The sequence below is a fragment of the Hyperolius riggenbachi genome, chromosome 5 (assembly GCF_040937935.1).
Source record: "Hyperolius riggenbachi isolate aHypRig1 chromosome 5, aHypRig1.pri, whole genome shotgun sequence".
NCBI lineage: Eukaryota > Metazoa > Chordata > Amphibia > Anura > Hyperoliidae > Hyperolius > Hyperolius riggenbachi.
Genome location: NC_090650.1, coordinates 159,423,437 through 159,449,330, shown reverse-complemented (window position 1 = coordinate 159,449,330; position 25,894 = coordinate 159,423,437). Strand labels below are relative to the sequence as shown.

Sequence of the window (25,894 nt, the reverse complement as noted above, 5' to 3'; positions counted from 1 at the left end):
TTTTAAATTCTGGGCTTGTAAATAGTGATGGACACAAATTAAAAAAAGTGCACCTTTGTTTCCAAATAAAATATCGGCGCCATACATGGTGATAGGGACATAATTTAAATGGTGTAATAAGCGGGACAAATGGGCAAATTAAAAATATGGGTTTTAATTACGGTAGCATGTATTAATTTCAAACTATAATGGCCAAAAACTGAGAAATAATGATTTTTTTTTTTCCATTTCTTTCTTAATGTTCCTGTTAAAATGGATTTAGAATAAATTAATCCTTAGCAAAATGTATCACCCAAAGAAAGCCTAATTGGTGGCGGAAAAAACAAGATATAGATAAATTAATTGTAATGAGTAGTGATAAAGTTATTGGCAAATTAATGGGAGGTGAAAGTTGCTTGGATGCAAAAAAATAAACAACCCTTTGGGCTTAAAGTGAATGGGTACCGTTTTAAAAATAAAAAACTCCGATACTCACCTAAGGAGAGGGAAGGCTCGGTCCTAATAAGCTTTCCCTCTCCGGGTGCCCGGTGGATCCTCTGTTCAAATCCACCGCCGCGGGGACTTCGGAAGTCTTCCGAAGCACTCGGGCTCCCGAAGACAAGCCGCTACATACCACGCACGCGTGAGCGCGTCATAGAGGGCGCTCGCGCATGCGTACTATGGAGCGGTCCGTCTTTGGGAGCCCGAGTGCTCCTGAAGACTTCCGAAACCTCCCTTCGGCGGCGGAAGTGGCAGTATTTGACCCAACTGGTCGAATACTGCTACGGGGGATCCTGTGCGGGACCGGGCATCGGGAGAGGAGATGGAAGGCTCATTAGGACTGAGCCTTCCCTCTCCTTAGGTGAGTATCTGACTTTTTTATTTTTAAAACGGTACCCATTAGCTTTAGGTGGTTAAACAAAATTATTACAAAATTATTAAAGTTGGTATTTATTGAAAACAAATGATCCAATCATTGTTTAAGTTAATGTATCATAACTGTTTCCATTGTTTTCCTAAAAATGTTGACATTGAAGGAATTTTGATATTTGGAGAATTTTGACTTGGAGACCCTGTAACAACAAAAAAAAAACCCTCAGGAGGGATACTTGCCTCGGGAGGGGCAAGCCTCAGGGTCCCAATGATACTTCCCCATCCTCTTTAGCTTGCGTGAATCCATCGCTGGCTCCCCCGAAAGCTCCTCGACAAAGGCTGACAAGACAGCACAGGCGCGGGCAATATCTACCTACCGCGATCCTGCCCATGTGCACTAGCAGCTCTTCGTTCGGGTAAGGTAAAAATAGCCGAACCCGATCGTATCCGCTCTACTGCGCAGGCACAAAGGACTCATGCCTGCGCAGTAGAGTAGATATGATCGGGATTGGCTATTTCCGCCTGAACCCGAATGAAGAGCCACTAGTGCATCTGCGTAGAATTGCGGTAGGTAAATATTTACCCCGCCGCAATTTGGGGGGGGGGACGTGCTGGATTGCAGGGACACACGGAGTATGGGGGAAGCCTCGATAGGATGCAGAGGCTTTACCCCTCCTGAGGTAAGTTTCCCCAAAGGGTGTTTTTTTTTTTTTTTTCAATACAGATTTTCTTTAAAGTAGTATGAAACTCCAAAAAATACATTTTGCTCTAAAACATTAAACATGGAAAGAACAAAAACTATCAAACGGAAAAAAATACCTCAAGAAAACATGAAAAGACAGATATAATGTCACTGAAAGGCATGTTTACACTTCACTAAAGCTAGTTGATGACTTTGTTGGTTTACAGGACAAATGATCAGATTGACTTGTAATCACTGAGCTAATAAAGCAGGTGACGTTCCCTGCTTCCCCCCTTAATACAGCAGAAACTTTTCTGCATTGTTTAGTTGACTTAGTATACTTCACAATATAATTCAGGATGGCAACAGCTATCCTGACAATTAGCAGCTAAATAAAGTGAAAAGTTTGCGTATTAAATCAGGCCTATGATTTTAACAATTAGTTTTATGCTGCGTTTAATGGTTTAGACCAAACTGAAGATTTATTTTCACCTCACTTCAACCCTCGCACCTAACCCTGTTGAAGAAAAGAGGAAATATTCACCACTGGATTTTTTGCCACAAACCATTTCTATATCTTTCAGTACATTTTATTTTTCATGCATATATAGAATTTGCCATATCTACTTCCTGTTGTAATATACTCCATATTTTAACCATTCTTTACTGTAAAGAGGAGGCCTTTCAAGAGAGCTAAACAGGGAGCAGTAATGCTAGCATCCTACATTTTTATTCCCTTTTTAATGCATCCCAAGATTATATTTGCATTAGCTGCATCAGCGTGCCATTAGATACGATTATTTAACTTGCTGTCCACAGTACTTAAGGGAATATTAAGTTAACTTTAAAGTAACCAGTTATTTATCTGTGCCTTCTTCCAGCCCCCTGAAGTCCCTCATTGGTATTCCACACTGCTTCGTTTTCCCCAGTGCCCCATAAGCTTAGAAAGTCACCAGCCACTCCGCGCCTCCCTGGTCACGCTTCTGTGACCAGGAGCAATCTGTGTATGCACAGTAGCAATTTTTACTAAAGGCACAAGTGCAGAACAATCCTGGCTATAGGAGCATGATAGAGAAGGCATGCGGCATTGGGGGCGTACATGCGGGTACATGTACATGCGTACATTCTGAGGGATAGCGCAGAATGATGGTCAGGGACCAGGAGGACTTCGAGGGGCTGTAAGAAGCTCCAGGTAAGGAACTTACCATTTTAAATTGCACTGAAAGCTTCCTTTAAGTAGGGATGAGTGACAATGCTCTTGTGAAAAGCAAGCGCCTACTGCAGTGTGCGGGAGATGAGAATGAGATCTTTGGGGGATTAGAGATGGCTCAAACCTCCGATTTTGGGTTTGCGAACCTCGAACGCGAACTTCTGCAAAAGTTTCCGTATGCGCGAACTGCAATAGACTTCAATAGGCAGGCGAACTTGAAAAACTACAAACACTGTTTCTGGTCACAAAAGTGATGGAAAAGAGGTTTCAAGGGGTCTAACACCTGCATGGGGGCATGGCAGAGTGGGATACACGCCAAAAGTCCCGGGGCATGGCGGAGTGGGATACACGCCAAAAGTCCCGGGGAAAATTACAGATTTGACGCACAGCAGGTTTAAAATCCCTAAAGGACAGAAATCACATTGCATTTCTAAATTGGAGGCATAAAGTGCTTGAAAACATCTTGCGTGTGTAGACATGGATCAGCAGGTAGTGTACTGCTTCACACTGACAGATCAAACTCGCTGTGTAACGCACCGCAAACAGCTGTTTGTGTAGTGTTGGCCGTGCTGGACTGGTGTGCTTGATGGCAAGAGTGCAGGCAATGGCGGTTTTCAAGCCCATATGGTCGGGCTGAGGTAGCTCAATGACAGAACAACAGTGACTGTCCAGCTGATCGAATTAGGTCTGTCCACAATCAAGCAACGACCTTATTATCTTGGGTCAGGTGTGCCCCCCAACACACTCATATAGCAGGTCATTGCTTCATTGTGATACGCAAGCCCCTTCACCACGGCAAGGTAATGATCACGAAGGGGAATTGACACATGTACATGCCTTTTTGTTTTGTTGTTGCAGCCGCAGTGCAGCCAGAAAAATTAGGCAGGCATGTACATGCAGAAAAATTATGTTTGTTAGCAGCCGCTGCTAGCAGCGGCCGTAAAAATTCAGGAATCCACCTGGAGTCCTGGACCCTGTTGGTGGTGGCGGAGAAGGCAGTCAAGCAGCCTGCAGGCAGAGATGCTGTGTGGGGACCGACTTAGTCTTGGGGCAGGCAGTCACATGGCGTGCAGGCAGAGATGCTGTGTGTGGGGACTGACTTAGTCTTCGGGCAGGCAGTAGCTCTCCGGGATCCATGCCTCATTCATTTTGATAAAGGTGAGGTACTGAACACTTTTTTGACCTAGGCGACTTCTCTTCTCACTGACAATGCCTCTAGCTGCGCTGAAGGTCCTTTCCGACAGGACGCTTGAGGCAAGGCAAACCAGAAGTTGGATGGAAAATTGTGACCGCTCTGGCCACATGTCAAGCCTGCGCACCCAGTAGTCCAGGGGTTCATCGCTGCTCAGAGTGTCCATATCCGCACTTAAGGCCAGGTAGTAGGCCTGAACGATTTATTGTTTTCATATCGAAATCGCGATCACGGAAACGACTATTCCATGATCGCCATAGTGGCGGTTTTAGATGATATTCCACCAGACCTGCGCCCTCCCGCTGTGCACAGCTCTGTTTTCAGATAGCAGCTCAGCGGCTCTCACTGATTCCCCGCGGCAGCTTATCTTTTCTTCTGCCTAGTTCCCCCTCCTTCTCCTCTCCCTCTGTCATCAGCCCAGGAGCCGGCTCAAGCTCTCTATCTTTCCTTCTGTCTAGTTCCTCCTCCGTCATCAGCCCAGGAGCCGGCTCAGGCTCTCTATCTTTCCTTCTGTCTAGTTCAACCTCCTCCGTCATCAGCCCAGGAGCTGGCTAAGGCTCTCGCTCTCACTTAGGTGGCAAACACTAATTTCCTCCGGCGCTGATTGTTTAATACCGCAGCTCTGCAGACCACCAGGAGAGACAATGGCTATTTAGGCTAATGTCTGATCTGACTTCATGCCCCCTTATTTAGCAGTTCACATGCAAGCAGGGAGCAGAGAAGGAATTCCCTCCCTTATATCGAGGGTCTAGTAGCGTTGACACCCAGTACAGGTCATTCCCCTTGATTTTTTTGTATACGAGGGTCCGTTAACAGGCTGGGCAGCATGAAAGTTGGATGCCGACCTACAAGCCATCTCCTCTTGCTCTTCCTCAGTGATGTCAGGTAAGTTCTCCTCCTCCCCCCAGCCACAAACAATACCACTGGAAAGTTGAGCAGCACAAGCCCCCTGTGACGCCTGCTGCGCTTGTTCTTCCGCCTCCACCTCAAAAAAAAACCTTCCTCATCTGACTCCTCTTTCCCAGGCGATTCCTCCTCATCCCCCTCCGCCCCCCTCCTCTGTGCTGCTGCAGGTGTTGATGAAACATCTGGTTCTGCTGATGATTGTTCCCACTCTTCCTCCTCTTCCTCTTCACTCTGCTCTACAGCTTGATCCACCACTCTAAGCACAGCTCGCTATAGGAAGAAAACATATGGGATCAAGTTGCTGATGGCGCCTTCACTGCGACTCACCAGGTTTGTCACCTCCTCAAACGGACGCATGAGCCTGCAGGCATTACGCACGAGTGTTCAATTCAATTCACTTTATTGTCATTGTGTAACACAACAAAATTACTTTTCATGACAACCCCACTGTGCATATGGGGAACATAGTGATAGTAACAAGGAAGAGAAGAAATTATATAAGTATGCCAGGTATTACAGATATTTAAACAATTTGTATACAGTGTTAATTATTTCAGAGAGGATTCAGAGTTCATCAAGGTTATGGCGGATGGGAAAAAGCTGTCTTTCAGTCTGTTTGTGTGTGTGCGGATTGATCAAAAACGTTTACCTGATGGAAGGAGCTCAAACAAGGCATTTCCAGGGTGAGTGTTGTCCTTGATAATGTTTTTGGCCCTTCTCATGCTTGCGAGTATTATACAAGAGTTCCATTGATGGTAGTTCAGTGCCAATAATGGCTTCTGCTGTTTTAACAACTCACGGCAGGGCTTCTCGAGTAGCCTTGGCGCAGCTGTTGTACCAGGCCGTGATCCAATTGGTCAGAACACACTCTATAGTGCATCTGTAGAAATTAACTAGCAGCTTCTGTGGGAGGTTAGCGCTCCTTAGTTTTCTCAAAAAGTAGAGGCGGTGTTGTGCTTTGCCAGTTAGAGCTAAAGCATTGTCAGCCCAGGACAGGTTCTCAGCGATGGTGACTCCCAAAAATTTGAAGCTGGAAACTCTCTCCACAGCCTCTGCATTGATCATTAGCGGTAGGTGAGTGGTCTTTTTGGTGGTCCTAAAGTCCAGAATAATTTCTTTGGTCTTCTTTGTATTTAATAACAGGTTGTTGATGTTGCACCATGCAGTCAGGTTCCTAACTTCTTCTCTGTATGTAGCTTCCTCATTGTCTGATATAAGCCCAATGACAGTTGTGTCATCTGCAAACTTAACAATTATGTTTGAGGTATGGATAGGCTGGCAGTCATGGGTGAAAAGTGCATAGAGGAGAGGGCTTAATACTCAGTCCTGTGGCGCGCCAGTGCTCAGGGTAAGGGTGGAAGATGTCTGACAGTTTGAGGGCGAAGAGTAAGTAAGTCCAATAACCAAGTACATATGGAGGGAGCAAGACCTAGTGCATGGCGTTTGTTGATCAGCTGGCTAGGTACGATGGTGTTAAATGCTGAGCTGTAGTCAACAAAGAGCATCCTAACATAGGAGTTGGGTTTTTCTAGGTGTGAGAGGGCAGCATGGAGAGCTACACAGATGGCGTCCTCAGTCGATCTATTTGTTCGGTAAGCAAACTGGTGTTGATCTAAATTTGCTGGGATGGAGGCCTTGATGTGTGTGGCTACCAGTCGTTCAAAGCACTTGGCGATGACAGGGGTTAGAGCAGCTGGTCAGTAATCATTAAGACAGGTTATCCTAGGATTTTTTGGAACTGGCACAATGGTTGTGGATTTAAGGCATGAGGGGACTACACCCAAGAACAGAGAGAGGTTGAATATTTGTGTAAAAACTTTCGCTAGTTGACCAGCACAGGCCTGGAGCACACGTCCTTGCACACCATCAGGACCTGCAGCTTTCCTAGTGTTGTTATTTGTGAGTGCTTGTTGCACTTCATGTATGTGAAGGGTTAAAGGCTTGTGAGTCTGTAGTGGGCCCAAAGTTGACTGGAGGCCGATTGTTGTCTTTTTCAAATCTAGCAAAGACGTTGTTAAGTTCCTCTGCTAGGCTGGGGTTGTTATTGTTTAGTGTATATTGAGTGCTATTCTTCTTTTTGTAATCTGTGAATAGTTGAATTCTTTGCCACATCCTCTTTGGGTTTGAGTCATTTTCAAAGTTTTCCTCAATCCTTTGTTTGTATTTACGTTTTGCATTTCGTATGCCTTTTTTCAGACTTGCTCTGGCTGAAGAATATGTTTCTTTGTCCTGTATTTTAAAAGCTTTGTTCCTATTCCTTAGGAGTTCCTTGAGTTCTTTTGTTCATGGTTTATGATTTGGGTGAACCGTAACTCTTTTGTTGACAGTGATGGTGTCCACACAGAAATCAACATATGACAATACAGAGGAAGTACACGTCTCCAGGTCTGTTTCATGAAAGAAAATATTCCAATCTGTATTTTCAAAGCAATCTTGGAGCTGAGAGACAGCAGTCTCAGGCCAGACTTTAACAGACTTGCTAATTGGTTTAGCAGTGTTAATAATGGCTTTGTATGCGGGAATAAGAAACAAAGATAGATGGTCAGACTGTCCCAGTGGGGGGCGTGGGGTGATCTTATAGGCACCTTTTATGTTTGTATAGACATGGTCCAAGGTGTTTTCTCCTTTGGTTTTACAGTCCACATGCTGATAAAATCTGGGAAATACTTTCTTAAGATTTGCTTGGTTAAGGTAATCGGGGTGTGCGTTCTGTTGCTTACTAATGACATCAAACAGTTGTTCATTTGCTGGCTTAGTATTGGCATGAGGTGGAATGTACACTGCCATAACTATAATAACTGTATGTTCCCTAGGTAGGTAAAACGGTCGACATCTCAGCATTAGATAGTCCACATCAGGTGAACAAGACTTGTTGTTTTTGGTTACGTTAGTGCACCAAGCATTATTTATATAAACACATAGTCCCAGTGGCGTAGCTACAAACCTCTGGGCCCCGATGCGGAATCTGGATGTGGGCCCCCCCGGCAACAATAGCCCCCCCCCCCGGCAACAACAGCCCCCCCTTCCCCCGGCAACACCCGACGCACACACATATCCGAATCCCTATAGCCAGCTATAGGTCCCCCCAGTATAGGTAGCCAGGCATAGGTAAGTCAGTATAGTTGCCCCCGGTATAGGTTAGCCAGGTAGGTGCCTCCAGCATAGGTAGCCAGTATAGTTGCCCCCAGTATAGGTTAGATAGGCAGGCGCCGCCGGTATAAGTTAGATAAGTTGGACAGGTGCCCCCAGTACAGGTTAACTAGGTGGGTGCCTCTAATATAGGTAGCCAGAATAGTTGCCCCCAGCATAGGTTAGATAGGTAGGTGCCCCCAGTATAGGTTAGTTAGGTAGGTGCCTCCAATATAGGTAGCCAGTATAGTTGCCACCTGTATAGGCTAGCTAGGTGCCCCCAATACAGGTTAGATAAGTAAGTGCCCCCAGTATAGGTTAGATGGGTAGGTACCCCCCAGTATAGGTTAGATAGGTAGGTGCCCCCAGTATAGGTTAGATTAGGTAGCTGCCCCCCAGTATAGGTTAGATAGGTAGGTGCCCCCCAGTATAGGTTAGATTAGGTAGCTGTCCCCCAGTATAGGTTAGATGAGGTAGGTGCCCCCCAGTATAGGTTAGATTAGGTAGGTGCCCCCCAGTATAAGGTTAGATTAGGTAGGTGCCCCCCAGTATAGGTTAGATTAGGTAGGTGCCCCCCAGTATAGGTTAGATTAGGTAGGTGCCCCCCAGTATAGGTTAGATTAGGTAGCTGCCCCCAGTATAGGTTAGATTAGGTAGCTGCCCCCAGTATAGGTTAGATTAGGTAGCTGCCCCCAGTATAGGTTAGATTAGGTAGCTGCCCCCCAGGATAGATTAGGTAGCTGCCCCCCAGGATAGATTAGGTAGCTGCCCCCCAGGATAGATTAGGTAGCTGCCCCCCAGGATAGATTAGGTAGCTGCCCCCCAGGATAGATTAGGTAGCTGCCCCTCTCCCCAGGATAGATTAGGTAGGTAGCTGCCCCCCAGGATAGTGTAGAGTAGGTAGCTGCTCCCCAGGATAGATTAGGTAGGTAGCTGACCCTCAGGATAGATTAGGTAGGTAGCTGCCCCCCCAGGATAGATTAGGTAGGTAGCTGCCCCCCCAGGATAGATTAGGTAGGTAGCTGCCCCCCCAGGATAGATTAGGTAGGTAGCTGCCCCCCAGGATAGATTAGGTAGGTAGCTGCCCCCCAGGATAGATTAGGTAGGTAGCTGCCCCCCAGGATAGATTAGGTAGGTAGCTGCCCCCCAGGATAGATTAGGTAGGTAGCTGCCCCACAGGATAGATTAGGTAGCTGCCCCCCCAGGATAGATTAGGTAGGTAGCTGCCCCCCAGAATAGATTAGGTAGCTTCCCCCGCTTTGCCCCCACATAATGGAGGGGGGAGCCGCAGCCGCGGGGAGGGCAGCCCGACCTCTCCCTCCCTTCCTCTCCTCGCCCCCCCTCAGATGCAGAGTAGATGGGTAGGTGCCCCCCAGTATAGGTTAGATAGGTAGGTGCCCCCCAGTATAGGTTAGATTAGGTAGCTGCCCCCCAGTATAGGTTAGATAGGTAGGTGCCCCCCAGTATAGGTTAGATTAGGTAGCTGTCCCCCAGTATAGGTTAGATGAGGTAGGTGCCCCCCAGTATAGGTTAGAGAGGTAGGTGCCCCCCAGTATAGGTTAGATTAGGTAGGTGCCCCCCCAGTATAAGGTTAGATTAGGTAGGTGCCCCCCAGTATAGGTTAGATTAGGTAGGTGCCCCCCAGTATAGGTTAGATTAGGTAGGTGCCCCCCAGTATAGGTTAGATTAGGTAGCTGCCCCAGTATAGGTTAGATTAGGTAGCTGCCCCCCAGGATAGATTAGGTAGCTGCCCCCCAGGATAGATTAGGTAGCTGCCCCCCAGGATAGATTAGGTAGCTGCCCCTCCCCCCAGGATAGATTAGGTAGGTAGCTGCCCCCCAGGATAGGGTAGAGTAGGTAGCTGCCCCCCCAGGATAGATTAGGTAGGTAGCTGCCCCCCCAGGATAGATTAGGTAGGTAGCTGACCCCCCAGGATAGATTAGATAGGTAGCTGTCCCTCAGGATAGATTAGGTAGGTAGCTGCCCCCCCCAGGATAGATTAGGTAGGTAGCTGCCCCTCTAGGATAGATTAGGTAGATAGCTGCCCCCCAGGATAGATTAGGTAGGTAGCTGCCCCCCAGGATAGATTAGGTAGGTAGCTGCCCCCCCAGGATAGATTAGGTAGGTAGCTTCCCCCCATGATAGATTAGGTAGGTAGCTGCCCCACAGGATAGATTAGGTAGGTAGCTGCCCCCCAGAATAGATTAGGTAGGTAACTGCCCCCCAGGATAGATTAGGTAGCTTCCCCCGCTTTGCCCCCACATAATGGAGGGGGGAGCCACAGCCGCGGGGAGGGCAGCCCGACCTCTCCCTCCCTTCCTCTCCCCGGCCCCCCCCCCCCCCCCCCCTCAGATGCAGAGTGACGCGCACGGAAGCGCTGTAGGCAGAACTCACCTCCGTCCCTGGTTCCAATCGCCGCTGGTCTCCTCCCGCTCTGCATAGATGCTGTTACACACTGCTTCCTGTTTAGCCGGAAGCAGTGTGTAACAGCATCTATGCAGAGCGGGAGGAGACCAGCGGCGAGTGGAACGCAGGGAGGTGAGTTCTGCCTACAGCGCTTCCGTGCGTGTCACTCTGCATCTGAGGGGGGGGGGCCCGGGGAGAGGAAGGGAGGGAGAGGTCGGGCTGCCCTCCCCGTGGCTGCGGCTCCCCCCTACCAGCGCGCACGGGCCGCACGGCCCTCCACACGGAGATGGGCCCCTCCCCCGCCTCTTTAGGAGCCAGGCCCGGTCGCCATGGCGACCGTTGCGACCCCGGTCCCTACGCCACTGCATAGTCCTCCACCTGTTTTCTTGCCAGAATCATGCATTCAATCAGCACGGTGAAGCGTGTGACCTGCAAGCTCTGGTATGGAGGGGTCCAGCCATGTCTCTGAAAAAATCAAAAGGCAACAGTCTCTCATAGTTTTATACATGGAGATATCCAGTCGGAGCTCATCCATTTTATTTGCGAGGGATTTCACATTTGGAAGAAGTGCGCTAGAAAGAGGGGTTTTATGTGGAGTAGCTCTCAGTCTAGTTAGCAGTCCTGATCGCTTATCTATTTTGTTTCCTCTTGCTTCGCTTTCTGCCTCGTCAAACATGAGGAGCGTTGAATTCCAGCGATTCGGGCTATTGCAAATCAAGCGCCTCACCGGCAAGTTGTTTCTCTGCTGAATACCGGCCAAGCACGCCATGGCCGTGTAGGAACGCCTGCAATGCCCACATACCTTCCTGGACTGCTTCAGGGCTTCCTGTTAGCCTGGGTATTTACACACAAATCTTTGTATTATTAGATTGAGCACATGTGCCATGCAGAGTACGTGTCAACTTTCCCAAACTCAAAGCCGAAATGAGATTGCTGCTGTTGTTACACACCACGTTTCCGATCTACAGTTGGTGAGGGGTCAGCCACTGATCCACCTGTTTGTTCAAAGCAGCCAGGAGAGCTGCTCCAGTGTGACTCTTGGCTTTGAGGTAAGACATGTCCAAGATGGCGTGACACCGTCGTACCTGACATGCAGCATAGGCCCTGGGGAGCTGGGGGTGTGTAGTTGGAGTGGAGATTGCAGCACTAGTAGAGTAGCGCTGCCACTCAGCCGAGGAGGACAACAGTGAAGAGGATGTAGCAGGAGGAGGAGGAGAGGAGGTGGCAGCAGGCCTGCCTGCAAGCCGTGGAGGTGTCACAACTAGGTCCGCTGCACAGCCGCGTACTCCCTGCTTGCCAGCGGTCACCAGGTTGACCCAATGTGTTGTATAAGTAATGCACCTGCCCTGACCGTGCTTTGCAGACCAGGCATCTGTGGTCAGATGGACCCAACGCTGTGTGCCAGAGATGACACCACTTGCCTTTCAACATCACGGTACAATTTGGGTATCGCCTTTTTTGAGAAAAGTAATTGCGGCCTGGTATCTTCCACTGCGGTGTCCCAATCGCCACAAATTTTTGGAAGGCCTCAGAGTCCACCAGCTGGTATGGAAAAAGCTGGCGAGCTAACAGTTCCACCAAGCCAGGTGTCAGACGCCGGGCAAGGGGGTGACTGGCAGACATTGGCTTCTTCCGCTCAAATATTTCCTTAACGGACACCTGGCTGCAGTGGGCAGAGGAGCAGGAACCGCTCAAGGTGAGAGGCGGAGTGGAGGAGGGTGGCTGTGAAAGTGCAAGGGATAAAGCGGCTGAAGAAGGAAGAGGAGGCAGAGGGTGGCTTTGCTTTTGTGTGCTGCTTTTCCTCAGGTGGTCATCCCATTGCAGTTTGTGCTTTTTCATCATGTGCCTTCGTAAGGCAGTTGTCCCTACGCGGGTTTGGTCTTTCCACGGCTCAATTTTTGTTGGCAGAGAGTACAGATGGCATCGCTTTCATCTGAGACAGAAACACAAAAAATGTCATCCTCCACAGCTTTGCTTGTTTCAGACAAGCAGCAGGTACTTCACACCAGTATCCTCACACCTTACGTCGATACTGATGCCTAACTCAGACATATGAGGTGGTGTAACGTGCTTAGCGCCTTCATCTTGTTTTAACAATAATGGCTGTGAATCAGTTAATTCCCCACCAAATAACTCCTGCGAACTGTCAAATGGAGCGGATGTGGTGCTAGTAGTAGCGCTGGTGGCTGCCGATTTGAGTGTTAAGTGGGGTGCCAGAATCAGAGCAGGAGGAGGAAGATACGTCACGGCTCTGTGCGGAAGATGAGGTGTTCTATGTTAAATAGTCAACCACATCCTGACAATCTTGGGAGTTGATAGCACTTCCCTTCTGAACACTGTACTTTGGTCCAGGGCCACACGAAATCACATCAGCAAGACCTTGAACAGACCTGCCGGGTGGCCTGCCTCTGGCTCTGCCTCTGCCTGTTGTTTTGTCCACATTGGGGGGGATGAAGTGAAAGGTATGCACTGACTTGACTAATACAATGTGCAGTCACACAGATGCAGTGAAAGGTATACACTGACTGCTGGTATAATACAATGTGCAGTCACACAGATGCAGTGAAAGGTATACACTGACTGGTAGTATAATACAATGTGCAGTCACAAGATGCAGTGAAAGGTATGCAGTGACTGGTATTATAATACAATGTGCAGTCACACAGGTGCATTGAAAAGGTATGCACTGAATGTGCTGGGCCTGGCACAGTATAGCAATTAGCAAGGGCCAGCTGTGACAGACAGGGCTGTATATGCAGTGTCAGTGGGCCACACACAACAAAATGCATCACAAGTACATTATCTCTCAAAAGAGCTTTTTTTGTGTTGTGCTTTCCAACAACAATCAGCAAGGAGCAAGCTAACAAGACCTCCTAACTAATACTTTCCCTATCTCTCCAATGTCTCTCTCTTCTCTCACTATAGCAACAGCAGACAGAGTAAAAAAAAATGGCCGACGCTGCTGCATTTTATAAGGGGGGTGGGGGTTCAGGAGGGAGTGCAGCCTGATTGGCTGCCATGTGTCTGATGTAGAGGGTCAAAGTTTAGCCCAATTATGTAGTGTAGGGGGCGGGTCGAACTCACTATATGTTCGCGTTTCAACGCAAACAAGTTCACATTCGAACCATTTGGGCCATCTCTATGGGGGATAACTCACCTGGCCACCATCTGCAGTCCAATGTGGTCTAGGGTGCATTCCCTTGGCTTACACTTTCCTCATTCAGAGCAAATGCAGAAGTGAAAGCCGATTGAACGCACCATAGAAGTGTAACTAAACACTGCATGACTCTCTCTTATCGCCAGAGCATTCTTGCTCATCCCAACTCCTAAGTCCCTCCCCATGTTTGATGTCCCTATCTGTATCCTGTTTATTTTATGTAGTACTAGACCATTGAATTTACCAAGATGCATGACATTACGTTTTCAGCATTGTTTTGTTAATATTCTTTGATTTACGTCTTGTTCAATTGTTAGAAAAATCTGACCTGGAAATGTCTTAGGAGCCATTGACTCCATTTCCACTGCAGGGACCTGGAAAAAAAGTCAAGAAGTTGGAAGCTGTAAAGCTTTTACAACTATAATTTTTAACTTGAGACAATACAAACTTTAAAGTGTAACTGTTGGGCATAAAATAAAAAATCAATTCTTTATTTTTATCTGGTAAACAATTAATAAGGATGCTAACCAGGCAATCCAAAAGTTAAAAATCACTATTACTTTTCTTGTTGATAAATGATCATTCACCAGTTTACTTGACTCTTATTTGATACATTGCCGCACAAAGGCAGTTGCAGGGTATGCTGGGTTTTTTTTGCTTCGTTACTCTCTTCTCAGATTTAACTAATGCAGCCTGATTGGCAGAAGCCTCTTTCCCTCCTGTCTTCCCCTCTCACACCTGTTACTCTTTGTTTGGCCAATATTTCTCATGCTGAGACAATACACATTCTATTGCAGAGCTGGGTGGGAGTGCCTAAAGATTAGGAGGAGGGCGGGCAATGCATACACAATCGGGCAGAGGAGAGTAAGGGAGGAAATTACATCAGGATTGGCTTCAAAATAGACACCTTTAAAATGAAGAATCTTAAGAAGGATTTTTTTTTACTATAGAAAAATCACTAAAATAAAAACCTGGACAGTGCAATACATACAGTGGTTTGCAAAAGTATTCGGCCCCCTTGAAGTTTTCCACATTTTGTCATATTACTGCCACAAACATGAATCTTATTGGAATTCCACATGAAAGACCAATACAAAGTGGTGTACACTTGAGAAGTGGAGCGAAAATCATACATGATTCCAAACATTAAAAAAAAACTGCAAAGTGGGGTGTGCGTAACTATTCAGCCCCCTGAGTGAATACTTTGTAGAACCACCTTTTGCTGCAAATACAGCTGCCAGTCTTTTAGGGTATGTCTCTACTAGCTTTGCACATCTAGAGACTGAAATCCTTGCCTATTGTTATGTTATGTAAATAGAGCAAGAATTTATCTACTTATATATGTGTTTTATTCTGAGATAGTATGGTTGAAAGCTCCTCTTTAAAGGGACTCCGAGCACCTCTCATAGACATTCCTTTAAGACTCCAACCAGTACTGCAAAGTACCTAAAGATTCATACCTTTCTGTAGCTTGTGCTCTCCTCTTTCATTTGATGCCTGAATCGCCGTTCTACACCAAATAGTTTTTGTTCGACTTCAATTTAAAAATCGCGGCTGCCATCTTGCAATGTTATAACGTCCGGATCACCCCTGTCTTCTCTGTTAGATCAGTGCATCACTGAATGAAGCAGGAAGAGGAAGTGACCATGCGTGTCACATGCATGGTCATTGCAAGAGGCTCCTCCAGAGGGATCATAGCGCGACTTTGTTGGAAACAGTCTGGCTTAAGGCTGGTTTCACAGTGGGACGTTAAAGTCCCACGTTACAGCAGCCAGTAACGTAGCCTAACTCACAGCACTGTAAAATCAATTGTGCTGTTCACTGTGCACACGTTGCGTTAGATAGTAACGCAGCACGTTTAAACAAAGTGCTGCATGCTGTATGTTATACTGGGCTAAGCAGCCTTAGACTGCTTGCACATGCTCAGTAATGTTGGAGGAGGAGGTCTTCCCTCCTCCTCCGCAGCCAGCCACATGGCTAATTAATATTCACTGCACTGCAGAGACTCGTGGTGGGACTGTAGTGTTGTCCGGATCATGAACGAATCATTCATTTGATCCGGATCTTTTTTTGTGAGTCGAATCATCTGGATCATCACAATGAAAGATTCGGTTCACAGTGGATGTCTGTCTGGAAGAAACAGGAACATACAGAATGTACAGTGCAGGGAAAGTCCTGTCCTGCTAGTCATTTCACCTAGTCTGCTTCCCTAGTAAAATGATTCAAATGATTTGGTTCAAAGATCCGGATCTTTTTAACGATCCGATTCAAATGATCCGAATCCTTAAAAAGATCAGGACTTCCTATCACTAACCTGGAGCGGCTGCTTTGAGAGCTGCATAACGCAGCTCAATCTGACGTCCAACTTCAACACCACCATACGTTGCGTTAGGGGCACGTTATGTGACCATAACGTCCCCTAAAACGCAACGTCTTGGTGTGTAAGTAGCCTAAAGGCATGCCCATGAGAGGTGCTCTGAGTCCCTTTAACCCCTTCAGCCTACAGTGTTGTTAAAGGGAACCTGTATTTTATTAGCCCATTTGTCCCGCTTATTACACCATTTAAATTATGTCTCTCACAATGTATGGCACCGATATTTTATTTGGAAATAAAGGTGCATTTTTTTAATTTGCGTCCATCACTATTTACAAGCCTATAATTTAAAAAAGTATCTTAATATACTCCTTTGACATGCATATATAAAAAGTTCAGACCCTTAGGTAACTATTTGTATTTTTTTTATTGCAATTTTTTTTTTTTACATTTTATTTGGGTAATTTTTGGTGTGGGAGGTAAACAGCTAATTTAAAATGTAAAATAATGTATTTATTTAATTAAAAAAATGGATGTGGGTGTAGTGTTTTATTTGGCCACAGTCAAAAAGTCCTGGAAGCGATCAAACTCGCTTCCAGGAATTAGAAAGAAGAAGGGAAACTTTTTCTTATGCAGGAAGACCGCGGCCTCTGATAAGAGGCCGTCGGTTTTTCTGCGGGGGACTTAGATCGATGAATGGGAAATATATTCCCATTTATTGATTTGTGGGCTAACGGCAGGCGTCGGGAGCGGGAGTATGCGCGTTCGCGCATCAGGCAGCTGCAGCAGCACAGCCTATCTGATGAACATATTCGTCCAGATAGGCTCAAGTGGTTAAAGTAAAAGATACTTACCTCAATAGAGGAATGCCTCCAGATAGTCCAGGTTGAGGAGGACATAGGAAGCCTCTGGACCATCTATTTTCCCTCAGAGGTTTACTTAAAACGTATGTTCTTAGCTTTTAAACACAAAATAAAACTAGGGGGTTCTAAAAAAAAAAGGTCTCATTAGGATTTGGACTGTAGACATAACTGTTAATTTAATCGGTTTATTTTTTAGCTTGCCTTTGAAGCACAGTAGACTAAGACACAGTTATTTTGTCCATCTGGTAAATGCCTATGAAATCAGAGGGGGGGTTATTGCTACATTTAGATAAATCGTCCTGCTATTTTTAAAATGACTATTGGTACACTGTGTAAAACCACTTTACTTTGTTCTTATTTTTTGGAGTCATGTTATTTATGATTTTTGTATATTTTGGTATAAACTTTACTGAATAACAATCTGAAAATATTATAAAATAATAAACCTTACTAACCTATTCTGCACTGAAATATTCTCAATAACATTTATGATGTGACGGTTTTTATTCTTAACTGTTTAGGTCTTTAACCCAAGTATAGGCGCACACTAGACTTGTAAAAGTCAGAAACAAAAATTCTGTCATCACTTATGTAGATCAGATGATTGTGTAGCTGGTATACAAATCGCTTAAAGGAATCGTCAGACAAAAAAAAAAAGTTTCACTTACCTGGGGCTTCTACCAACCCAATACAGCCATCCTGTGCCCTCGTAGTCACTCACTGCTGCTCCAGTCCCCCTATGCCAGCTAGTTTCGTTTTTGCCGACCTCTGGGTCGGCGGGCAGCATTGCGTACATTGTTACGCATTCCTGCTGGTGCTGGAACATTAACGCATACATTTTTACGCGTTAGTGATGCAACGCGTAAAAATTTACGCATTGCAACACTAACTCGTAAAAATTAATTTTCCTGCACCAGCGGGAATGCATACAAATGTATGCAATGCGGCCCGCCGACCCTGAGGTTGGCAAAAACGAAACTAGCTGGCGGCGGGGGACTGGAGCAGCAGTGAGTGACTACGAAGGCACAGGATGGTTGCAAGGGGCTGGTAGAAGCCCCAGGTAAGTGAAACTCTACTTTTTTATTTTTATTTTTTTTTTGCCTCACGATTCCTTTAAGTTACAATTCTTACCAGATTTATTGTTGCATAATTTAATTGTGTGATCGTTTTGCTCTGACTTTGACATACAAGTTATTTTGGTTTTTCTTAGTAGAAATCCTTGTTTACTTTTGAAACTGAGCTTTATGACTATTCAAATTCTAAGTAGAAAAATACAGTTTTATACAAATAATCAAAATATGATTTAAAGGCAACTTTAAGTAACATTTAGATATTTTACAAATACGTTTTTCGTCCTTTAACCACTTCACAACTGAGGGGTTTTACCCCTTCAGCATCCAAGCAATTTTCTCCTTTCAGCGCTCCTTACATTCATTCGCCTATAACTTTATCATTACTTATCACAATAAAATGAACTATATCTTGTTTTTTTTCACCACCAATTAGGCTTTCTTTAGGTGGGACACTATGCCAATAATTATTTTATTCTAAATGTGTTTAAATGGGAAAATAGGAAAACATTTGGGAAAAAAACATTATTTTTTCAGTTTTCCGCCATTATAGTTTTTAAATAATGCATGCTACTATAATTAAAATCCATGTAACTTATATGCCCATTTGTCCCAGTTATGACACCGTTTAAATTATGTTCCTATCACAATGTTTGGCGCCAATATTTTATTTGCAAATAAAGGTGCATTTTTTTCAGTTTTGCGTTTATCCCTAATTACAAGCCCATAATTTATTAAGTAACAGTGTTATACCCTCTTGATATAAATATTTATTGATTTCAGTCCCTAAGGTACCGTAACTATTTAAGTTTTTTGTTTTTTTTTATTGTAATTTTTTAAAATTTATTTTAATATTACAAAAAAAAATATTGGTAACAATTGGGGAGTGTGAGAGTTAATGAGTTAAAATTAATAGTGAAAATAATGTATTTGTATGTGAAAAATGTTTTTGGGTGTAGTATTACTTTTTGGCCACAAGATGGCCACATTTTTTTTTTTTGCAGGCGTCCTACAAGCGTCGGAAGGACGCTTGCAGGAAGGGAGGCTGGGAACGTTTTTTCACAATGATCGCGCTGCTTCTCATAGAAGCATGACGATCATTGCGGGGGCAGAGATCAACGAACGGGAATGGATTTTCCCGTTCATTGATCTCCGGGCGAGCAGGCGGCGGCGTGCACTCAAGTCCAAAGGAGCGTAGATATACTGTACCCAGGCGGCGAAGTGGTTAAATAAATGCATTGCAAACTTCTTCAATTATAGTCTGTCCAACTCATGCTTACGAGTCTGGGAGAAGAGCAGAAAAAGATAAATACAATTGCTCACAACAGAATGGTTGGTTACCCTGTAAGAAATCACATATTGTTTTTTGAGTTTAAAAGAAAAAACTAATCAAAGCACAAGGTTAAAAACAAAACAACTTTTAAAAGTTTTTTTTCAATCTCATGGGTGCTAAAAAGGCTGGAATCTTTTTGTCATACTCACCCCCATTCTGCTAAACGCCTCTAATGTGCATGTGGTCTCAAGTAAATAAAAACAAGTAATCCGCAAATGCTAGAATCTTTATCGCTGCTGAAAGAACAGTGTTGACAACATGTATTTCTCTGATGTACTGTTCATCTTTTAAATCAGGAAATGGCAGATATTCTGGCACAAAAACAGCTTCGGTCTATAATTCTGACGGTAAGAAAAGTTTTCATATTTGTATTTTGACTTAGTATGTAATTTTGGCTCTTTAATTACATGTACACTACTCATCAAAAGTTCTAGAACACTCCAATTTTTCCCCTTTTTTTTTTTTTTTTTAAATAATATTCAAGCAGTTCAATGCCTTATTGTACTCTGAAATAAAAGCTAAAGTACAAGTAATTGACATCAATCAAAAAATAAACAATGGAATCCATGTATGAACCAAACTATATTCATGTTTGACTTCTCAAAGTAGCCACTTTTGGTATATATACCACTGGTAGAAGAACTGCCGAATACAGCTGTGGCATTCTTTCTACAGTGTTTGGAAGGTTCTTACCAATTTTGAAGCTCCCATAAATGTGTGACACTTGTAGGGTTTTCTGCTTTTACTCTTCTGTCTACTTCTTCCCAAACCAGCTAGATGGGTAACTATGCTTGCCACTCCATGTTTACAAGCTTACCATACATAGACATATGATAATAGTAGGGATTAGATTGTGAGCCTCTTTGAGGGACAGTTAGTGACAAGACAATATATATACTGTACAGCGCTGCGTAAGATGTTGGCGCTATATAAATACTTAATAATAATAATAATAATAATCTTGTTCATTTTTTTTCTAAGTTAGGGTTCTGGGATAATTTGGACTTATGTTTTGGGTCATAACCCTGCTGTAGGATGATCCCCTTTACCTACTAGGCACAGGGTATTATTATTATTATTATTATTATTTATTAGATTTATATAGCGCCAACATATTACGCAGCGCTGTACAATAAATAGGATTACAGACAATAACAGGGTTGACAGAACAATACAGGTAACAGACCATAGATACAACAATACAGGTAATAGCAATAAGATACACAACACAATGCAGATAATAGTACAATGCCAGATCATAAACTGGAATGGTAGTGGTAAAAATTACCAGTTCCAAATTCTGGGTAAAGTGCACACAGTCAAGTTTGATACACAAGGGGAGAGGGCCCTGCCAAAGGCTTACAATCTAGAGGGAGGGGCTGGTGACACAAAAGGAGGGGGTGCATCAAGAAGTTATTGGCAGAAAGTATTAGGGTAGTGTTGAGTTGATGTAGGCCTCCTTGAAGAAGTGAGTTTTGAGTGCTTTTTTGAAGGTGTTGAAGGTGGGAGCGAGCCTGATGGGCAGTGGGAGAGAGTTCCACAGGATAGGGGCAGCTCTAGTGAAGTCCTGCAGTCTGGCATGGGAGTGCGAGATGCGTGGGGTGGTTAAGAGGAGGTCGTTGGAGGAGCGAAGTGGGCGGCCAGGTGTATATCTGCTGACCAGGTCAGAGATGTAGGTTGGGCAGGACTTGTGTATGGATTTGTATGCCAAACATAGGATCTTGAAGCTGATTCTGAAGTGAATTGAAAGCCAATGAAGGGATTTGCGTAGGGGAGTTGTGGAGACAGAGCGGTGGGAGGAGTAGATGAGTCTGGCTGCTGCGTTCATGATGGATTTTAGGGGGGCGATGCGGTTTTGAGGAAGGCCTGACAAGAGGGAATTGCAGTAGTCCAGGCGGGAGATGATGAGGGCATGGACAAGGAGTTTGGTAGTGTCTGGGGTCAGGAAAGGCCGGATCTTGGAGATGTTGCGTAAGTGGAAATAGCAGGCTCTAGCTACGGTTTGGATGTGGGAGGTGGAGAGGGCCGAGTCTAGGGTGACACCCAGGCAGCGGGCTTGTGTGGTTGGATGAATGATTGTGCCATTGAAGTGACATAGAGGTCAGTGGGGGGTGAAGCAGCACGGGGCGGGAAGATTAGGAGCTCAGTCTTATCCAGGTTTAATTTTAGGAACCTGGCAGACATCCACGATGAAATAGCTGAGAGACCAGAGGATACCTTCTCCATGGTGGTGGTGGAGAGGTCAATGGTATGGAGGTAAATCTGGGTGTCATCTGCATATAGGTGATAGTTGAAACCCAGAGAGGAGATGAGTTTTCCGATGGAGGCGGTGTAAATGGAGAACAGCAGGGGACCAAGAACAGAGCCTTGGGGGACCCCAACTGAAAGTGGGAAGGAGGTTGAGGAGGAACCATTGAAGGAGGTCTTGAAGGAACGATTTGAGAGGTAGGAGGAAAACCATGCTAGGGCACGGTCTTGGATACCCACAGATTGCAGGGACTGGAGTAGCAGGGAGTGATCAACAGTGTCGAATGCTGATGAGAGGTCTAGGAGGAGAAGGATAGTGTATTTTCCTTCGGCCTTGGCAAGCGTGAGGTCATTGACGACCTTGGTGAGGGCAGTCTCGGTTGAGTGGCCTGGCCGAAATCCTGATTGTAGGGGGTCAAACAGGGAGTTGGAGTCAAGGTAATGGGTCATGCGTTGGTGGGCTAAACGCTCCAGGAGTTTAGATGCAAAAGGGAGTAAGGAGATGGGACGGTAGCTGGATGGAAGTGAGGGGTCTAGTGAGGGTTTTTTAAGTAGGGGAAGTACAGTGGCCTGTTTGAAGTCAGAGGGGAAGGTACTCGTGGAGAGGGAGAGGTTAAACAGAGTGGTGAGGACAGTAGTGCATGGTGCTGCAGAATGCCGTTTTGGACAAGAGTATCTCTCACCCTGTACAAGTCACTGAGCCTGAATCCAGAAAACAGACCCACACCTTCACACTTCCTCGTCTCCATGTTTGACAGTCACACACTGAGAAACCTTCTTTTCACCTGCTGGACGCCATACAAAAATTCTGTGTGATCAACCAAAGATGTCAAATACATCAGTCCAGAACTCTTCCTTCGGGCTTGTTCATGCTAAGGGCGTTTTTGGCCTTTTTTTAAGTGCCGGCGAACACTCTCATAGGGAATCATTGCACAAGCGCCCTAAAAGCGCTTGTGCAATGATTCCCTATGAGAGTGTTCACCTCTGAGCGGTTCGATTCTGATCCGCTCACCAAAGAGCTGCCTGTACCATTTTTGGGGTGATTTGCCTCAATGGAAGGTATAAGGAAATGGCAAAGCGCTTGAAAAAACACTTTGTATTGCGATTTCTCCAGGGCTTTCATGAATAAATACATTGTATTTATTCATTTCTGGCTGAAATACTTCACTTCCTGACTAACATCAGGAAGTGAAAAAACAGAATCGCTCTGCAAAAATGCTTAGAAAAGCACTGTAACGATTGCGGAATCGTTTCCGTGGACAGCGCACAAGATGCGCGCTGACACGGCGGAAATCCTCCACAAGCATATAATTAAGGTAGAACCCAGGTTAGGTGCTATGCACCTGTAGAGGGCAATTCCCACCGGCAGATGGAGCTGTGGAGTGCAGACGCGCACAGCCTCCGCACGACCACAGATGCCAGATGGGAATAGTACAGATAAAGGCAAAGTTGGGCACGATAGCCCTCTAAGAGAGAAAGCACAGAGACAGACTAAATGTGTGTCCACCGAACTAGTCGCCACCCAACGACGGTGAACACACATCAGCAGAAACAAAGCGGGAACCCAATCGCAGGAGAGAGGCGATTGCCAGAAGTGACACAAGACCGAATCAAGACAGAGCACGAGAGGAGCAAAGGCACAGCAAACCACAATGAGAGATAAGGAAAATAACAAACGCTAGCTAAACGCGAACACTGCACTCATTCGCAACAGCGAACGCGTTTACGGCACGGTCTCCGCACGATAAGCGCAACAGAGACAAGCACGCCACCCTAACTAACCACAAATAATACAAATGGACTGAGACAGACGGAATGAACGCTTGCGAAAGCAAGCGATCAACACAGACAAACAGGTTGCGTAGACGCTTGCTAATCGGTTGCCTCACACCAGGCAACAGCAGGCGTAAACACAGGACAAGACAGACAGATGAACGGAAAACAGGAATAGGACAGATAAGATCCACCGCTCTTCCGCCAGAGTGAGTGCGATCCGGGCTCAGGGACAGGAAAGATCCACTGCTCTTTCCGCCAGAGCGAGTGTGAACCAAGTACTGAAACAGGCTAGCAGGATCCACTGCTCTTTCCGCCAGAGCGAGTGTGAACCAAGTACAGAATAGGTTTAGCAGGATCCACTGCAAGACAGATAGGTGAGGTAGCTAGTAGCAACCGCTGCTCCAGCTTACACTCCAGGAACACAGATCAGAAGGATCCACAGCCGCTACCGCTAGAGGCTAGTGCGATCAAAACAGATAAACAGAAGGTGCTACCAGTAGCAACCACTGCTCTGGTTGGCACCCCCAGACAGACAGACCGATTTCCTGTCGGCCACCGCTGGCGACAGGACAATCGCAGCAAAGAGGCAACACGGACAAAACAGATAAAGCAATCTAACTGCACTAGAGAAGCTGCCTAGTGCAGTCCCAAGAATTACTCTAAGATAAACTTTAGCAAACAAACAGGGCTGATACTCTGGGAGAGTTCATCAGTAACAAACCATGAAGGATGACCAGCAAAGGATTCTGGGAGAACCTGGCTCTTATACTGCCAGCCTTCAAAGGAGGCACCTTGGCGATTTGCATAACAAATGTATGCAAATCCCTCAGCAGCAGAGCAGGTCTGAAACTTGCAAAGAAAAAACAGGTCTCTCTTCCAGAGACTAGCCCACAGACTAGAGGAATGGTCAAACAGCTGTCTGCCTGTGCAGCCAGCTGAGCGGATCATTACAAGCACTTTATAAAAATTGCAGCGTGCATTTGAGCACCAGGAGGCACTAAAACATATTGCACAAAAAATTAAACACTGGTGTCAGCGATTTTGATTTCAGAGGTGAACAAGGCCTTCCAGTTTTCAGCAGTCCACTGGAGATGGAAGTTCTCAATTATCTGCTGTACTTTTAACCACTTGAGGACCACAGTCTTTTCGCCCCTCAAGGACCAGAGCCTTTTTTTCCATTCAGACCACTGCAGCTTTCACAGTTTATTGCTCGGTCAAACGACCCACTATCTAAATGAATTTTCCCTCCTGTTCTTGTCACAGAGGGCTGGGGCACACCGGATACGCTAGGGTAATGCTATTCAATGGGGGTGCGCACACCACAGCGGGAGGAGTTTTGCAGAAACGAATCCTCTCGGGGTGAGGCATTTTTTGGATGGCAGAGGCATTTCTGCCTCAATGTTAAGTATAGGAAAAATGCAAACCGCTCTGAAAAACGGCAGATCAGAGCGGTTTGCCAGGCGGTTTCGTTACAGAAGCTGTTTAGTAACAGCTTTACTGTAACAATATATGAAATGTACTACACTGAAATCTGCAGCAGCAATCCGCAAAATAAAAAATGTTTTTGCGGATCTGCTAGCGGGTTTTGGTGTGCACCAGGCCTAATACAGCTTTCTTTTGTGCTATTTCATTGCTGCTGCGATGTTTAGTTTTTATTATATTCATCAAAGAAGACCTGAATTTTGTCAAAAAAAAATGATTTTTTTTAACTTTCTGTGATAAAATTTGTCAAATAAAGTTAAATTTCTGTATAAATTTTTGTCCAGATTTATTGTGCTACATGTCTTTGATAAAAAAAAAAAAAAAATTCAGTGTAAATTTATTGGTTTGGGTAAAAGTTATAGCGTTTACAAACTATGGTGCAAAAAGTGAATTTTCCAATTTTGAAGCATCTCCGACTTTTCTGACCACCTTTCATGAGGTGCTAAAATTCCAAGATAGTATAAATACCCCCCAAATGACCCCATTTTGGAAAGAAGACATCCCAAAGTATTCACTGAGAGGCATGGTGAGGTCATAGAAGATTTTATTTTTTGTCACAAGTTAGCGGAAAATGACAAAAAAAAAAGTTTTCATTTCTGCTAACTTGCGACCAAAAAAAAAAAAAAAATGAAATCTGCCACGGACTCACCATGCCCCTCTCTGAATACCTTGAAGTGTCTACTTTCCAAAATGGGGTCATTTGTGGGGTGTGTTTACTGTCCTGGCATTTTGGAGGGTGCTAAATTGTAAGCACCCCTGTAAAGCCTAAAGGTGCTCATTGGACTTTGGGCCCCTTAGCGCAGTTAGGCTGCAAAAAAGTGCCACACATGTGGTATTGCCGTATTCAGGCGAAGTAGTATAATGTGTTTTGGGGTGTATTTTTACACATACCCATGCTGGGTGGGAGAAATATCTCTGTAAATGACAATGTTTTGATTTTTTTTTACACACAATTGTCCATTTACAGAGATATTTCTCCCACCCAGCATGGGTATGTGTAAAAATACACCCCAAAACACATTATATTACTTCTCCTGAGTACAGCGATGCCACATGTGTGGCACTTTTTTGCACCCTAACTGCGCTAAGGGGCCCAAATTCCAATGAGTACCTTTAGGATTTCACAGGTCATTTTGAGACATTTGGTTTCAAGACTACGCCTCACGGTTTAGGGCCCCTAAAATGCCAGGGCAGTTTAGGAACCCCACAAGTGACCCCATTTTAGAAAGACAACACTACAAGGTATTCTGGTAGGAGTATGGTGAGTTCATAGAT

General features: G+C 45.2%; 1 protein-coding gene across 4 annotated transcripts in view; it reads left to right on the top strand.

Moving 5' to 3' along the window:
- Nucleotides 1-25,894, top strand: part of ELMO1 (engulfment and cell motility 1) — an 818,731-nt gene that overhangs the window by 369,138 nt on the left and 423,699 nt on the right. For all 4 annotated transcript variants that reach the window (XM_068236401.1, XM_068236400.1, XM_068236402.1 and 1 more), the window contains one exon: nt 19,411-19,461. In XM_068236401.1, the coding sequence (XP_068092502.1) occupies nt 19,411-19,461 (51 nt within the window). The remainder of the gene's footprint in view (nt 1-19,410; nt 19,462-25,894) is intronic.